General features: G+C 41.4%; 1 protein-coding gene across 1 annotated transcript in view; it reads left to right on the plus strand.

Annotated features, from left to right (window-relative positions):
- The first annotated feature begins 997 nt into the window (after positions 1 to 997).
- Egfl6 (EGF like domain multiple 6) overlaps positions 998 to 18,013 on the plus strand; it is a 46,597-nt gene continuing 29,581 nt past the window's right edge. The window contains exons 1-2 of the mRNA XM_042680512.1: positions 998 to 1,237; positions 15,338 to 15,450. Coding sequence (XP_042536446.1) covers positions 1,164 to 1,237; positions 15,338 to 15,450 — 187 coding nt within the window. The 5' untranslated portion in view covers positions 998 to 1,163. The remainder of the gene's footprint in view (positions 1,238 to 15,337; positions 15,451 to 18,013) is intronic.

Genomic DNA, 18,013 nt, shown 5'->3' on the forward strand with positions numbered 1-18,013 from the left:
GTCACAGGTGTGTTAGGGCGCTACCACTGTGTAAGATTGGATCATTAGTAGCTTGGCAGCAGCTGCTAGTTTTAGCTCAGCTCATCCATGGTTGAGCAAGTTGGCGAGTATCCACTAGGTTTCACTGAGCAGCCCGGCTTCAAGCCCAAGCTCTGCGGGTTAGATGGACCGGGTTAGATGGACCAGGTAGCTTGGTTCCAGCGATTCTTCATGTTCTCTGGGCCACTAATGTAACTAGCACAGGGTCTTCTCATAGCCAGGATAAAAAAATAAAATAAAATAAAAAAGCTCAGGTGTCTTAAGGCCTGGGCTTGGAACTAGCACGGTTTAACTTCACCCTCATACTACCAGCCAAAGCAAATCCCCTGGTCAAGTCCAAAGCCATGTTGTGGGACCATAGAATCTGACCCACCAAGAAGCATCCCAGAGAGGATGGATGCTGGGAGAGGAAGAACAAATCACAACCGAGAATATCAAGACCCCAAAGAAGTTAGCCTGATCAGTATGACCCGTTTCTGCCATTACTGACCCTCTATTACAATATCATCTACAGATCCCATGGAAGTGAGCTGTTGTCAACGACCACGAGAGGTCACTCAGCAAAGGACAAAGTTGTGCCAGACTTGACCTTTCACCTCTAGCATCCCATGCTTTGTAGTTGCCGAAAGAAACCTTGACCAAGTAGGAACACCTGAATGCCAGGGAAAGATGATCGTGTCATTAGGAACCGAACCCTTGGCTTTTCCACTAAGCCCTGGTGCTCAAGTAAGTACCACCGCAGCATGTCTCCTATCTGAACACCGTGGCAATGAAGCCTGACCCCCGACGAGCGTGAAGCCAGATGAGGCGGCTGGAAACGTTTCTGAGTGCACCGAGAGTGCCGAGGACTCACGGGTCGTGCTGGCTGGAGGCGGGTCCCGGCCAGATGTTGCACCGCCGCCCCGCCCTCCCTCGCTCACCCGGGCCCCCTTCGTGCGCACCAGAGCCGCGGCGGCGCGCTTCGCCAGGGCGCCCCCTCCCTCGGGTCAATCGCAGCCGCGAGCGCCCCTCAAAAGCGGTCGCAACCGCGGAGGGCTGAGGAAAGAAGAGGCGACGTCCCTCTGGGTCCCGGATCCCCGCAGGCGCCGGCGCAGCAGGCAGGAGAGAGGCTTGGCTAGAAGAACATGCCTCCGCCCTGGGGCCTCGTGCTCCCGCTACTGCTCCCCTGGGTGGCAGGTGGATTCGGGATTGCGGCCAGGTGAGTATAGAGCGGGTCCCTTGCCCCTCAGGCTTCAACTCTCCCTTCCGAGGCCCTTCGATTTGACCCTTGGCCCACCAGGTAATCACGCATGCAGGGCTGAGCGCTTGGGTGCCTGAGCGTGCTGAGACTCGATTCCACAGCGATGCCAGGCTTTGGGGGCGCCCACGCGCTCCCCTCTCGGTGCCCCTTGGGCCCGGGCTTTGCAAAGCAATTAATTGCCTCCGCATCAGCTGGCTGCACCTGGCGCTCGGGTGTGTGTGTGTGTGTGTGTGTGTGTGTGTGTGTGGATTGTGCATGCAGCTGAGGGGTCTGTAAGGACTCAGTGCTCTGTGGGTGTCTGTTGTGGAGACCCCTCCCCGCGTGTGTGATGGTCCCCCGGGGGAAGGGGGGCGGGAGAGTGTGAAGTTTGGTGTTTTCCATTGTATCCAGAGGGCGCCAACTGGTTGTGGGTCGCTGGCTGTGTTGGGAAAGGACAAGAAACTGGGGATGGTACAACGAATGGTTTCATTGTTGTTGAGTTGAGCCAAGGAAAAGCTGGGCTGCTTTCCTCCCTTGGCTCCTCATTAAGGTTCATCAACTGAAATAAAAGGACGTGGTTGTCAGGTGAGAGGATTTTCACCCTTGTTATGCTGCTTCCTTATGGACGCATAGCTCTTCTGAGCCCCGAAACATTTTTATCTACTCCCGCCCCTCGCCCCTCCCCCCACCCCATCTGCAAAGCCACTTAGTAAACCCACATAGTGCTTCCTGTAGATCAGGCATGTGGCGTGACTATTAACCCACCCAAAACTAACCAAGCTGGCGGGGGGGGGGGGGGGAGGGGGACTGTTGTTATCATCCCTGTGTTGTACAGGCAGAAAATGAAGCACAGACAGGTCAAGTGACTTGCCCAAAGAGGCATAGCAAATAAGCAATGGAGCCAAGGATGCAAGATACTGTGGCCGAGTGGCACTCCTCTCCACCAACGCAGTTGGCAAACTTTTGGGGAAGAGCCACTGGAAAGGGTCTCTTGGTCTTGTGGGTGTGATGTCCGGCTACCTCCTTGGGTGTGTGCTACAGTGCTGTTTCTCACTGAGGTGCCTTTGACCTTTAGTGTTGGGCTACATCATTGTGTGTGGGGGGGGGGGGGGGAGGAGGGACTGTGTTATGAACCATGGGATGTTCTGCAATATCCCCAGCATCTACCCACTATATGCCAGTAACCACTCTGACAGTATCGCCCATCCCCCAGGCAAGTTGTGACAATGTAAAAAGTTCTCCGGATATTGCCCTAAATTCCCTGGGGAGTAAAATCACTCACAGCTGAGTGAGATTTTTTTTTTTTAGTTCTGATTTCTGGGGAGATGAGGATAAAAGCCTGGGTTTGGTTCAGACTTCTTAATGGTGGTCCTGATTGACTTTATTTAACTTAAAGGGAAAGAAATCTTTCATCAAAGTTGGCTATGGTATTAAGGGATTTTGAAATTCAAACATAGCTAACCTCAAACCAGGTTCTTACAGCGTGTGATCGTGAGGTTCAATTTCTTTCCCATGATAAAAAATGTAAGCAGATGCAATGTGCTCATAAGCACATTTTCCTTGAACATTGGAGGGTCTTGTCTTGCTAGAAAGCCCATTTGAGAAAGACTAAGAGTGATGTGGAGGTGAAACTAATAGTTCTTTAGTGGCGGGCAAACTGTGACCTCCAGGAGCTCCATTTTCAAAGTGCCACCAAACTAAAAGCTGAAAAGCCCTCCTGAGGAACTAAGGAATATTAGCCTGAAAAATCAATGTCCGGATTCTGCCATTCCGCACTTTTCAAGATGTGAAGTGTGGTTTCTTTATACACTGTCAGGTTAGTGAGCTTGTATGTTTATTATCTGCTGCATGTGCTTGGAAATGTCAAGTGGTCAGCTCTTCCAGAACTGCCCAGGAATGATGTTTAATTAACTCCAGTTTCCACCTTAATTTACATAGAAGATAGAGCACTCACTGCAAATGCAAAAAAGAAAAAAAGAGAAGAAAAATGTCCACTAGTTATTTTCTATTTATAGGAAAAACTATGGCTGGGACATAGCTTTAGTATATGCATTAAATGTTTTGCAGTGAAATGCTGTACCATGATTTTGTGACCTAGGAAATGGTACAGCACTTAAACTATACTTGCTGTATAAGGGACAATTAACGTTCACTAATGAATCATTCATTAGTTGCATGCATGCACCTGCTCTCATGCATCAGATTTGATTTGCCTTATACCTTTTTACGCCCTCTGTTTTATGACCTTTGAATATTTACAGGACCTAGATCTTCAGTGTCCACTCTAGCAAATGGTGGTTGTTGAGTGCATCTGAAGTGGCTAACCTAAGTCAAATGTACTATACATGTAAAATACACATTGGAATTTCAAGACTTAGCATGCAAACAGCAGGAAAAGTCCACCTAATTATTTTATATTGATTGCATGTTGAGACAGTAGTAGTGTATATATACAGCAGTGGACAAAATGTTATCAAAATTAGTTTCATTTATTCTTAGTTTGCCTCCTGCATGTTGTAGTCCCCCCTATGTGCCACACACCCCCCCCCAACCCTTTTTTGCCTTAGTCATTTTTCAGATGGGGGCTCATATTTTTTCATGAGACTCTCTGTGCGCCTGAAATTCTTCTATCTATCCTTCATGTGTAGCTAAGATTACAGCTTGTTAGTTCAGATATTATCTCACTTTTTGCCAGATTATCTTGAACCATGATCCTCCTGTTCTTCACTTCCCAGATATCTGAGATTGCAAATATTTCCCGTCATGCCTGGCCCTTCATTTCTTTCACAGTTAAAAATATGTGGCTACTAGAAAATTTTCCATGCCATATGTGGCTATCAATTGCTAGTGGACAGCGTGGGTATAGAACATTGGTCTGAGCTCTATTTCTAGTACTCCAAGAGACCTAACTGTGATCATTTGTGCCTTGGGCACAAAAAATAAGTAGGCTCTCTCAACTTTTCTATTCTTGAGATTAAAGTTTGTAGCAAACTCTTACAACATTTCCATCATACATTTTTTCTCTGTTGTTCTAATGAAAATAATGTGAGACATGAGGGAAAGTCTGGGTTCATACAGAGAGATTTCCTTACTTCAGACCATATATTTTTCTTTTTAAAAAATTATTGTAAGAATGATATACAGAGAGATTACAGTTACATAAGTCAGGTAATGAGTACATTTCTTTTTGAACAGTGTTACCCAGTCCCTCATTTTCTCCCTGTTTTTCCCCTCCCAACCCCTGTCTCCCCCAAGTTGTAGAGTTCATTTCCAACATAATGTCTAGTGAGTATTACTGCTGAATTGGTTCATCCTTTATTCCAGCATTTCTGTGTTTCCCCTTCCCCTCCCTAAATCAGTTAAACGTATATACAAGACAGAGGGTACAGAAATTAAAAAAAAAAAAAAACAGCAACAAAAGGGAATAAACCAAAGGGGGAAAGAACTGTAAACAGTACAATTTTTAAAACCTCCTGTTTTCATTTCTTGGAGTTCATTTAAATAAGATGATATATTATGTGAAGAAATGATTCTCCTCAAAGCCATAGTAAGGAAGTGTCATAATAACAATTCACCACAAACTTCACAAACTTCAGGACCTAATCAGATACAAATTTATCATCTGAAAATTCTGGAAGTTTAAACTCCAAGTTTAAGTGAGGTGAGTAAAGTCTTAGGTCCATCTGGAGGCTCAGTGTGTGTGTGTGTGGGGGGGTCCCATTCCTTGTTTCTTCCAGCTTCCAGCTAACCTTAGCTTGTGGCCACATCACTCAGATCTCGTCTTTCTTTCCTTTCTCTCTGATTCTTCTAGGTTTTCCTCCTTCTGATTATATCCAGGATAGTCTCATCTTACAATGCTTAACTTGATCAACCTCTCCAAAACCCTTCACATGTAAAGTAACATTACCAGATCTCAGGGATCTGGATTTGGCCATCTTTAGGTTAGAGGAGATATTATTAAACCTTCCATAGGATAGGAAATTTGAGTTTTAAGTCTGTTGTTCTTATTTTTAAGGGCTGGATTTCATTTTATATATGATTTTTCTGTTTTTGACTTGTCATATCATTCATCTATTTATGCTTAAAATCAGATTTGTAGGGTTATACCCAAAAGTCTAGTGTTTCTGTGAAATAGCAATCATGGAACATGTAACTATAACATAGAAGTCACTCTGAGTGACCCCATTTCCATAGTTCATTTCATTAGCTTAGATAGTAACAAAGTCTCATTTATATTTGATTTATATCCATAAGTAATGGTGACATAAACATTAAAGTGTGAGCATACTGTCTAGTCTTCACAAACCATATTCACATTCAACAGCTACTGAGACCCTACCCTGTGATAATCCTTTCATTTCTTTATTTCTTGTGATTCTGGGGTTTAAATTGAAGACCTCTTGCTTTCTGGGTATGTCCTGTACCATTTGAGCCATTACCCAGCCCTACAGAAAGCCCTTTTCAACATTATTTCAACCAGTTCTCTCAACAACCCTAAGAAATTGGTGTTATGTCGGAAGTGGTGCTGTGGCTCAAGTGGTAGAGCACTGGCCTTGAGCTGAAGAGCTGAGGGACAGCACTCAGGCCCAGAGTTCAAGCCCCACACCTGACAAAAAAAATTGGTATTATGTCCATTTGATGAAGGAATAGCAAACCTTGAAGAAAGTAAGCAACTTCTTACGAATTGCAGTGACTTGGTCTTGGGTTCTAAGTCTAGTGATGTTCCAATTTTCCAAGTTTATTTCCTCAGGAAATTTAATGCAGGAAAACCTGATATTTTTAATGAAGTATTTGTTCACACATTGTCACTAATAATCCTGTTCAGCTTCACTAATCCAATGCAATCAAGGAAATAGTTTAGAACAAGTGTTCCTCCTCTAAACACCACTATCTTCCCTCTGTAAGTTTGAATTTTCTCAGAAGCAAACTCCAGACTCTACCTATGATTTTGACAGGTAACTTTCAGGTTGGACATTGACATAACTCTCTTTGGAGCCCTTTCTATTTGATTCCTAGTTCTCCAGCCCATCCCCCCCCCCCCCCCCATGTAGGGAAGGCTATCTGGGTGCTTATCAGTTTGTGCCTGTAGCCTGGGATTTCACCAGGATGCTAGGCAGGGGTAGGGGTGGGCATCTATAGGTACCAGGATTAAGGTGATATTAGGAAGCTCTGGTCAGAGAGAGGGTAAGTATGGCAATGAAAGAATTATAGAAAAAGAAAAAAGTTATCACTGTAAATGAACACTGCTAAGAAATTAGGGAACAGCTGGACATGAGCCTCAGAGTTTTTCTTCCTGAAAACAATGGAGCTGGGGTATTCTCCTATCAGTCATTAATTGAGAGGTTTGGGGAAGGGACTGTCTGTACTTTCAGGCAGAACTGACATTTGCCAACAGAGAGAGCTCTTAGAGATCAGGAAATGAGGCTGGCCATATACCACAATGCAACCATTTTGTTGCGGTAATACAGGGAACTACCTATGAGGAGTTTATGTTCCTACTGACAAATTCTAGAATAGGAACTTCTGTGAGGACAGTGGTAGCAGGGCATACAGATGTCTTAAAGTAATGTGGGCTAACTTATATTCATCCCTCTCCCCCAAAAAAGGTCACGTGTTGAAACAAAAAATCCTAGCAAATCAAAATGTAACTATGATATCTTTAAATGGGATAAGTTCAAAGTGAGATCACTCTGGTAAGCCCTTATCCAAATGACTAGGGACCCTATAAGAGAGGAGGCTTGACACAGCCACACACAGAAGAACAACTGCAAGGACACAGGGAGAAGACCATCGGCAAACCAAGGAAGTGAGGCCTTGAATGAAACTAAGCCTACCTACACTTTGACCTTGGACTTCCAGCCTCCACAACTGTAAGAAAATTTATTTCAGTTGTTGAAATCACCCAATGGTACTTTGTCATGGCAGTCCTAGAAAACAATAAGCTCAGAAAAGATAAAAACCTCATGAAGCCAAAGAACAAAAGTTCGCTTGATCTGGATTTTCTGTCACATATGAACTGAAAACTGAGCCTCACAGGTCAGATGACATTGGAGTTCTTAAGCAAGGTAGACCTATATTTCTCTTGCATGTAGGTATGAGTAATTGAGCTCTCATAGCACTCGTGGAATCAGAAACTTGTTTCCGATCACTTTTGGATTCCACCAGAAGACTTTTCCCTGCATGGTCTAAAGTGGCTTCTTGAGCTCCAACAAACATCTCCGCATTCCAGGATGTGTTTGGAAATAGCAGGAAAGAAGACCAACCCTCCTTGCTTTACAACCATATCTGAGAAGTTGTTCATGGTACATCTGATTACATCCCATTGACCTAAACTTAGTTCTGTACCATGTGTCACAGAAGTGAAATTGGGAGATAACATCTTTTTCTGAATGTCTATGTCATTATTTTTTAAATTGTATTTCTTTTATTTTTTGTTTTGTTTATGTGATACCAAGGAGTTGAACCTAGGACCTCATGCGTGCTAGGCAGGCACTCTACCACTAAGCCACATTGCCAGCCCCCTATGTCATTATTTTTAAAAGAGGTTGAAGCCAGAAGCCAGTGGCTCACACCTTTAATCCTAGCTACTGGGAATGCTGAGATTCAGAGGATTGAAATTTGAAGCCAGCTAAGGCAGAAAAGTCTGTGAGACTCTGTCTTCAAAATAACCAGCCAAAAAGCCACGCTAGAGGCATGACTCAAGTTGTAGAGCTCCAGCTTAGCACGTAACTTAAATTAGTTAGACAAGTACAAGACTGTGAGTTCGAATCCCAGTAATATGAGGGGAGAATACATACATATACATACATATATATATATATATATACATATGAAAGAGCCATTTACAATGTCAAATGTAAACTACAGATCGCACCTCCAGTTCTACAGATGGCATGAGGATGTTTACATGATTTGCCCAGGATCTTACAGTAAACAAGTGGCAGATTTAAAGGTAATGTCATCATCCAAGGATAATTAAATCACTTTCAATCAAATATAGTGTTTTGTCCAGAGGGATCAGTACTGCATATAGTTTCATCATGGCAAAAGTGAGTTGATATCCCATTGGCTAACCCATATATTAGATTAAAATCTATATAGATACCTTAAAATCAAGAGGATGAACCATTACATCACATTTGTTTAGAGATCCTAACACTGTGTGTTCCATAACCTGCTGAAAATACTTCCAGGTCCTGGAGTATCCATTTCAATCAAACATACTTTAGATCTGCAGGCCTTTCCTGGACTCTTGTTCTTAAATACCTTCCACATTAGAGAGAGTGAGATTCTCTGAGTATCCCTGGACTAATTGGACTTGCATTCTGTCTCTTAAAGATGGATGCCACAATTAATTCTAACTAGTTAGGGAGAATGAACATGTAACATTGGGAGCTGTGACAAAAAACCTAAAAAAAAAAAATCAACCAGGAACAGGTAGCTCCCACTTGTAATCCTAGCTATTCAGAAGGCTGAGATCTGAGGATCATGGTTTGAAGCCAGCCCAGGCAGAAAAGTCCTCACGAGATTCTTATCTCCAGTTAACCTCTTAAAAACTGAAAGTGGAACTGTGACTAAAAGTGGTAGTGCTTTCCTTGAGTAAAAGAGCTCAGGGACAGCCCCTTTCCCTGAGTTCAAGCCCCACAACTGACAAAAAAAAGTCAGTAACAAGCAAACCTTATGACTGTACCATGTTGTCCCCATTTATAAAAAAAAATTTTATTTGTATGGAAATATTTAAATATAGTTAAACATCAACAGAAGAGGTTTAGCTTCTCCATTTGTCTTGGAGAATATCATGAAGTTTCCTGGAATCAGACCATAAACAAGCATACTAAGAATTCTGGCACAATATATTTTCACAGAAATTAAGGAATCCTATGCAGAAATACTATACTACTTACACAACACGTGGAATGTGTTTAAATTAACTTCAGCTGTAGAGACAGTGATTTTCTGATTAATTGGATCAATGGAGGAAACAAGCTGCATAATTCATTAAAGGAACTCTGGCAAATCAACATATAGCAAAGACTCCTTCAGCTCAGGCCTTCTCTCAACACAGACTTGATCACTTACAATGATTCAAAACTGAATGCCCGGTCTTTTATATGTCAACCATTATTTACAGAGAGCTGGAGAGGGGAAAGAAAGAGAGAGACAAAGCCTGACCAGCCATTTAGCCCTCCCAAGGTGGCAGGGGATGCTGGTGAGATTGATTTAATCTAAGATCAGACCTTCTAGGTTAATAAAGTTCTTTGTATCATCACCTGAGTTTTTATCAGGCTCCATGAGGTTGGATCAATCCAGCCAAATGCCTAAAAAGCTCATTGATGTCATCTCCTAAATTCCAATGGATGATATTATGCTTTAACTATCATCTATGCAATTCCAGACTGCACACATTTAAAAAAATGGATGCCTCACAAATATGAAAGCAACTGCAATTTCTACTCATTTCTTCATAAGGTTTTTATACAAGTAGGTTCATATAAGGAAGAAACAATGAATAGTTCACTTTAGGGAAAGCAATGGCTTTTTAAATATTATTGTGGGTAATGATAGGCTACAAACATCAAACTACCTCAAAATCTCAGTGACTGAACACAGTAGAAGCATATGTCTTTCCCTGGCTGAGAGAAAAAGTGAAAGACTCTACCACATGCCTTCCCTGGGGCCAGCCTCCCTCTATCTTTGAGCACCATCTTCCTTCATCTCCAAACATTCCTTTTATTCAATGGATTGATGAGAAGAGAGAGGAATCTCATAGGAACCTTATGAACCTGGCCTGGAGGTACCCTGTATTCCATCTACTCCCAATTCACTGAGCCTCGCCAGTCACATGACCTCACCTAACTAACAGGTAGTTGCGAAATATAATATAGTTGTGAATCCAGGAGATATAGACATGGGTTTGGTGAGCACTTAACCTTTCTTCCATAATCAGTCAATTCTTCAAGTGTCTATGAAGTCACAGATACTTGGTCACATATAGCATAGAAAATTGCAACTTCATTATCCATAATACTCACCACCAGGAATTAAAGAAGAACTATCAAATTAGTGATGGAAAAGCTAAGGAGTGAGTACAAAATCAGAGCAAAGAGCAAGCAGAGATTGCTGGCAAAATAATCCTGATCATTTGCTTACATTTCCTTGGAAAATCCTTTGAGAGCTCTGTAGAAATAAAAGTTAAAACTTTTTTCTAAACAGTTTTTAATATTTTTTATAAAATAATACATTGAAGCCATGCTTATGTGTGCTGGATTTCTTCCTTCCCTGGACCATATTGTTTCAACTTAAGCAAACATTTTAATAATTATTTAATAATTATTTTTCTTTTTAATCTAAAATGTTGAAATCGTTGCATGTGTGTATTTTAAAAATGGCAACATAGAACACAAAACTGAGTTCTTGGTGTAATAAAACAATTTTCTCCAGCATCTACAAATCAACAAGTTAAGTATTAGCAATTCTATCTACTAATCATTTTCCCCTTTAAACTAATTTCCCTTTTTCATGTCCAGATGTAGAATTTGATGATTAAGCCAGTGAAATCTCAGTTGTGGCTGGCCCTTTGAAGCCAGCTCTCAAAACTCGGTGAATACATGGACCTCACGCCTATCACTTACAAGGCATGTGGCTTATTTATGGCCCTTGTTCCTCTGCTGGTTTTTCCTAGAGTTCTGATTCAAGCTGCCTGATCTTCAGGAAATGTGCATAGAACATGTAATCACAGAGCTGCCAGGGGTAGAACTGGTATGCTTTGATTTGTTCAATTCTCTATCCAAATCCATTTTATAATTCTCAAATATGAGTTGATTCTTACACAACTCCCACCCCCCTCCCCCATATAGGGTTTGAACTCAGGATCTTTCACTTGCTGAGCTAACTTGCTTGCTTGGCTGCCACTCTACCACTTGAGCCATGCCTCTAGTCCAGATTCTTGCTGATTTTTTTGGAGATGAAGTCTCACTGACATTTCTGCTCTGGATGGCTTTAAACCTCAGTCCTCCAGATCTCAGCCTCCTGAGTAGCTAAGATTAAAGGCATGAGCCACTGTATATATATTATTTTTTGCCAGTCATGGGTTTTGAACTCTGGGCCTGGGCGCTGTCCCTCAGCTCTTCAGCTCAAGGTGAGCAACTTGGCTCATATATTTTTAAACCAATGCAATTAAGACTAGATTTGATAACAAAATTCTGATATCTTCCAACAGAGCTGTTATTCTAAGTTGCATTTGAAGGAATTCCTTGTTATGAATAAGGAACATTACTTTATTCACAAGTTTTTGATGACCCAAGTGTCACTCATTAACACTTTGGAGAGTTTTATAAGTGACAGGAGAGTTTTATAAGTGACACTTTGTACAACATCAAAAATGATGGCTTGGGAGAAATCAATCCACCTCAGATTTCTTAGGTTCGCCTTTTCACCTGAAGGCAGGCATGTGAAAGTAATAAAGCTTGAGAGAAAGGATCTCTCTGGAGAGCTGTGGTCATGTGCAAACAGTGCATGGATTTCATCTTCTGGTAACTTTCGACTTTTTGCTAACCCCGGGAGGTATTCTTGGCAATCCAAACTAATTGAATTTGACGAGGACATAGGAAATACGCTTGGCCACCTGTACTAGAGATCCTAGGATGGCTTCTAATTAGTCTTTTAAATAATATCAGATTTCAACAAATCTCCATCTGTTTTTTTGTGTAGCTTCATATCTAACCATTTCAGAAATCTAGTTGGAGGCTATTGAACTCTCTTTAAATCTGTGAAGGTTGTTGCATATGTTGCAAAATCTCTATTTCTCACTGCTTGGAAACCCCCCATAGCTCTCTGGAGCCTTCGGGGTGGACAAACTGTTTCTCATAGACACAGTCATTGTCTTTCCTTCTCCTGCTTATCTCCCTGCCCCTTCTCCATCACACCATTCATTCCAGCTTCCTCTCTTCCAGAAAATCCCTCACCCACCCATCCCAACCTAGCCACTACTCTATCTTTCTCTAGCTCCTAAGAACTCATCCTTTTGGTATAGTTCCTATGTTGAAGTATAAAATTCAGCATCACATTTTTGTGTGTGCCAGTACTGGGTCTTGAACTCAGAGCCTGGGCATTGTCCCTTAGCTTACTTTTTCCCTCAAGGCTAGCACTGTACTACTTGAGCCACAGCTCCATTTCCAGCTTTTGGGTGACTTCTTGGAGATAACAGTCTCAAGGACTTTCCTGCCTGCCTGGCTTTGAACTTTGATCCTCATATCTCAACCTCCTCAATAGCTAGGATTGTAGGTGTGAGCCACTGGTGCTAGTTCCACGGGCTCCCCTCTTAACATATCTAATATCACTAATCTGACTTGCATTAATAAAAGCAACTTGTTACAGTAGTCATTGTTGTCAAAGTCCAACTATCCAACTTTCTACGTGTCTCCTTTATATCATCTGCCAATGATCACTCTAAATCCACATGGGCCCAAACCAACTCATCATTACTCTACTTCTTAACATATTCCTCCATCACTAGTCCTCATTCCAGAAACAGCGCTCTACCATTTGCATTCTCCCACATTCTACACCCAACTGAGTAGAATTCAAGCTCAATGAAGACAATGATTGTATTTCTCTTTTTGTTGGTGATGGCTGGAAACTAACCCAGGATTTGAAACATTATAGATATTCAATAAATCATTGTTGAATGAATAAGTGAATGAACAACTCTAATCCATTACCATGGGGTTTTTTTGGTTCCACCCAGAACTCATCCATTTCTGCTTACCTCACTCCACTGCAAAGAACCAGAATCTGTCTTCTGAGCCAACTGATATCCCTGCTCCCAATATGCCTCTTTCCAGTCCATTATCTGAAGTGCTACCATCGTAGTATTTTTTTTCTGAAGGAAAATGATATCAAACAACCTTAAAAATAATCTTTAACATGGTCATTTTATGTTATGTGATTTATGTCTTAATTTTGCAAACATTAATATAAAATAAAATTTGGGAGGACATCATAGTGTTTGGGCTACCATTTATTTGCACAGCACACTTTCCTGTCTAGTAATCCATGGCTGCTTCTTTGGACATTGTAATTATGTGTAGACTATGGCCAAGATCATGATTATTCCTTGTAGAATTGTTAGCAATATATAGATTAGATCATGATAGGTAGCCGCACTATTTCTCAGTCAAAGCTCTTTCTTGGGCTTTTTAATGTAATTCAGTAATGAAGAGTGCTTGACTAGTGTGTAAAGGCCTTGTGTTCAAACCCCAGCACCAAAGGGGGGAAAAATCATTCTCACAGAATTCTAATACAATCTGCCATGTTGTTCTTGCTGAAGTATTTCTGTTTAAAACATAAACTATAAACATAAGATGACAAAACTTTCCCATTATTCCATGTGCCTAAGTAAGTGTTTGGAACACAGCAAATGCTCAATAGATGTTTTCGTTTTAATGGGAGATCAGTTTACCATCCAGGAAAGGTTTTGCAATACCTGGAGTCGTTTCTGATTGTCATAACTGGAGGGATGTGTACTGCTGGCTTCTTTAGACAGAGGCCAGGAATGCTGCTAAACAGCCTACACTGTACAAGACAGCCCCCAACAACAAAGAATTGTCTAATCTAAAGTATAAGTCACACAGAGGTTGAGAAACCCTTTTCCTAAGTGACTGACTGAAATGGCTTGGGAATTTATTTTTACAATAAAAAAAGAGTGCCCTTCCAAAATAAGCAAACAATAAAATCATCCTTGCATTGTGTGCTCGCAAACTGTATCCTTATAGCTCTTAACTGAGAAACAAGTTTGTAAGAGAAGCAGACACTGAGTGAAACTCACAGGGTTGTCCAACTCTGTGACCTTCCCTAAGATATTATTAACTAGCATAAAATGCAGTCCTGCTGAAGAAAGCACCTGGTAAAAGGTGCATTCTTTTTCTATTAAAGAGCCAGGAAACATTTTTACAGCACATTTAATATGCATGAGAAATATCAACGACGGCCCCCCATAAAATACATGAAGTGAATTTTTTCTTCCAGTCTGATAGCAACCCCGGTCAAGACTATGACTTTAAGTTGAAAAGCAAGCAAAGAGCTTAATGTAGTTTCTACTTAATGTAGTTTCTGGGGGACACTCTTCAGACCTCTAAATCAGAGGGTCAGAAAGCTACCACCCTGAAACTAAAGCTAGGTTGTCCTTACTTAGCCTATGAGCTAAGGCCAATTCTTACATTTCTAAATATTCAACAATTCATCAAAATACCATGTCATAACACATGAAAAACATATTAACTTCAAATTTCGCTGTCTATATAAAGTTCTATTGGGCTAGTTATGCCTATCTGTTTACTGTGGCCAATGGATGCTTTTGTATGTGGACAAGAACCTTATGACCCTCAGAGTCCCCCAATGTATGCTATCTGCCTCTTTAGAGAAAATGTTTGCTGACTCCTGCTCAATCGAGTTTAGCAGATTTTGTTTCCAGGAGGCTGTGAGGAATGAGAGCAAGCCCTGGTCTGGAGTCCCGGGTACCTGGTTCTGTGGGGGACAGGCCTCTTTCTACTCTATGGCTCTGAAGTTTTCTCCTCTGAAATGTGAGATGATTTGGCAGAAAAATCACCAATTCTTATCTGTCCATAGTGATTCTAGGCTTTTTGATGGTTCCCAGGTGGCCAATGAGGTAAAAGCATTGAGTTCTTGTCTGGGCCAAAACCTCATGGCCAGTTAGTCATATCAGCACACTCAGCACTGAAATAGAGCCAAAACTCGAGAGGCACTGGGCCCATACAGAGCAGATTGGATAAGTGGCACTGTACCGGGTGTGAAAGCAAACATATTTAGTCACTTTCCTATGCCTTAGCTTTATAGACTATATAAGTCAATTTCAATTCTTTTAACCTTGAGGAAGGAGGAAATGGACAAAGCTATTGAAGAAGGCTGGCAAGGAAGGTGCGTGGAGACTGCCAGTTTCATAATTCAGGTTTTCAAAATGGAATCTATCACTAACTTCAAGGCTGTTGAAACAAATCAGGTATGGAGTCTCTATTACCTTTTCTGTTTTTCCAATACTAATGTTTGGTTCTTTATCCACAGTCCAAGGAATCACGGGTTGTCAGTCGTAGCACGCCAGCCTGGGGTGTGTCATTATGGAACTAAACTAGCCTGCTGCTATGGCTGGAAAAGGAACAGCAAGGGAGTCTGTGAAGGTAATTTTTATAAAAATTCAAACCACCTGGCACTTGGGTCAGGCTCTTTGGTTTTTGGCTATAACACCACAAGCACATCATCAAATCACAAGGAGATTTCCCAGGGTCAGGACATGGATAATTATCAATACCCAAGGTCTCATTCTCAGTGAGATCTCTTCCTCCCCAGTATGTGGCTAATACCATCACACCTTACTTTAGGAGACTGCCTTACCAATTATTTCTTTTACTATCTTATTAAGTTTAACTGTCTTGTTTGTTTTGTTTTGTTTTTTTAATCTGAAGAAACTGAGATGGGCCAAAACAGGCCAATTAATTCCTTTTTAAAATTTAATTTTATTGTCAAGGTGATGTACAGAGGGGTTACAGTTGCACAGGTAATGGGTACATTTCTTGTCATTAATTGCAGTTTTTCCAATTGATTTCCAGTAAAATGTGAACTTGATTATTACTTACTCAACCAATAGGCTTTGATTACAAAAAGGATGCCTTTTTGCCAGTCCAGGGCCTAGGCTCTGTCTCTCAGCCTCTTTGTGCTCAAGGCTAGCACTCTACTAATTGAGGCACAATGCTCTGGCTTTTTCTATATAGTTTGTTGGAGATGAGAGTCTCACAAACTTTCCTGCCTGGGCTGGCTTCAAACAGCAATCTTCAGATCTCAGCCTTCTGAGTAGCTAGGATGACAGGTGTGAGCCAACAGTAAGTACCCAGCTTAAAATATGCTGTTTAACTTAGAGATTTGCTACTCATATTTTTAAAATTCATAAACGTCTATTTCTAAATGGTATCAGGAAACACATCCATATACAAGTATTTTATGATTCTTTTATATAGATTGAAAAGTAAGATTATCTGCCTTGGACTTAGTTTCTCAGATGATGTGTTACAAGCTCTGAGAAAGGCCTCTGGTAGTTTTAAAGAAAATTAGGAAGAGGAGTAATGAGCTTAGCATTTGGCTGTATTTTGCTTTATGTGACTTTCCATAATAATTGATATTTTTAGTAGAGGAAAACCAAATCTACATTTCTCCAAGCCACCCAAATAGACATGCATCCCTTCTGAATAAGAATCTTTTCTCTCTTTCCCCATCTTCCCGTCAGGTAGTCAGTGCCTGATTCTCATCCCTTATTTATTCAATAATAACATAACAAAATGTATCTTATTTTAGGGTGATATTGATTGGGATGAATTGTACTCATGAACTGACATGTTGAATTGCACACCCTTGGTTCAGCAACTTAAAGATAATAAAATATATTGCCAGGTGCCGATGGCTCATACCTGTAATACTAGCTACTCAGGAGGCTAAGATCTGAGAATCACAGTTCAAAGCCAGCCCAGGCAGGAAAGTCCTTGAGACTCTTATCTCCAATAAAACCACTAGAAAACTCGAAGTGGTGCTGTGGCTCAAGCGGTAGCACGCTCACCTTGAGCTGAAGAGCTGAGAGATAGCGCCCAGGCCCAGAGTTCAAGCCCCATAACAGACAAAAAAAAAAAGATAATAAAATATAATTTAAAGCCAGGCACTGGTGACTTATGCCTGTAATCCTGGCTGTTCAGGATGCTGACATCTAAGGATCAGAGATTGAAGCTAGCCACGGCAGGAAAGTTCATGAAACTCTTATTTCTAATTAAGTACCAAGAAAGCTGTAATTGAACCTGTGGCTCCAGTGGTAGAGTGCTATCCTTGAGCAAAAATACTCAGGAACAGTGCCCAGACCCTGAGTTCAAGCCCCAGGACTGGTACAGACATGCACACACAATTTTTTTTAAATAAATGCTGCCAGGTGCCGGTGGTTCACACCTGTGATCCTAGCTACTCAGAAGGCTGAAATCTGAGGATCATGGTTCACAGCCACCCTGGGAAGGAAAGTCCATGAGACACTTATCTCCACTTAGCCACCAGAAAACCAGAAGTGGCATGGTGGCTCAAAGTGGTGGAGCTGTAGCTTTGAGTACAAAAGCCCATGGACAGCACTCAGGTCATGAGGTCAAGCACTGTGACTGACAATCACCAATCAATCAATCAATCAATTGCTATATTAGGAATAACAGTGCTACCTACCTTCTTGTTTGTCTGTTCCTGCCCTTACCGCCTCCTCTTTGGCTGGCCCAAAACTATTCAGATTGACCATAGATAGGTAAAGTTAGCACTTGACATGTGAAATCCATGTTCCATATTACACAGATCTTATACCATCACAGATCCCTTCTGATGTGTTGGCAACTATATGGTCTTCATATACTCAGACAAAGAATATTAGAGTGGTTCCCTCATAGAACCTGTATAAGTTAAAATAATGGCTAGATCCTTACCCTGACTGGATGCATAATGTCATGATCAAGAGCATTGTGAACTAGACCAATGTGAGTGAGCTTGGGCAAGCTAGGTAATCCCACTAAGGCTGCAGTTCCTCCTCTGCAACATCGATCAGAAAATCCATAGTAGAAGAATTAAAAGAGTGTGCTTATTACCTGGCACACAGAAAAAATAGTCATCTTATTAAGTACCATTGATTTAGAAAGGGCTAACGACTCTCAACACACAATTCTGTCCTTTAAA

The sequence above is a fragment of the Dipodomys spectabilis genome, unplaced genomic scaffold (genome assembly GCF_019054845.1).
Source record: "Dipodomys spectabilis isolate Male_0828 unplaced genomic scaffold, ASM1905484v1 ptg000061l, whole genome shotgun sequence".
Taxonomy (NCBI): Eukaryota; Metazoa; Chordata; class Mammalia; order Rodentia; family Heteromyidae; genus Dipodomys; species Dipodomys spectabilis.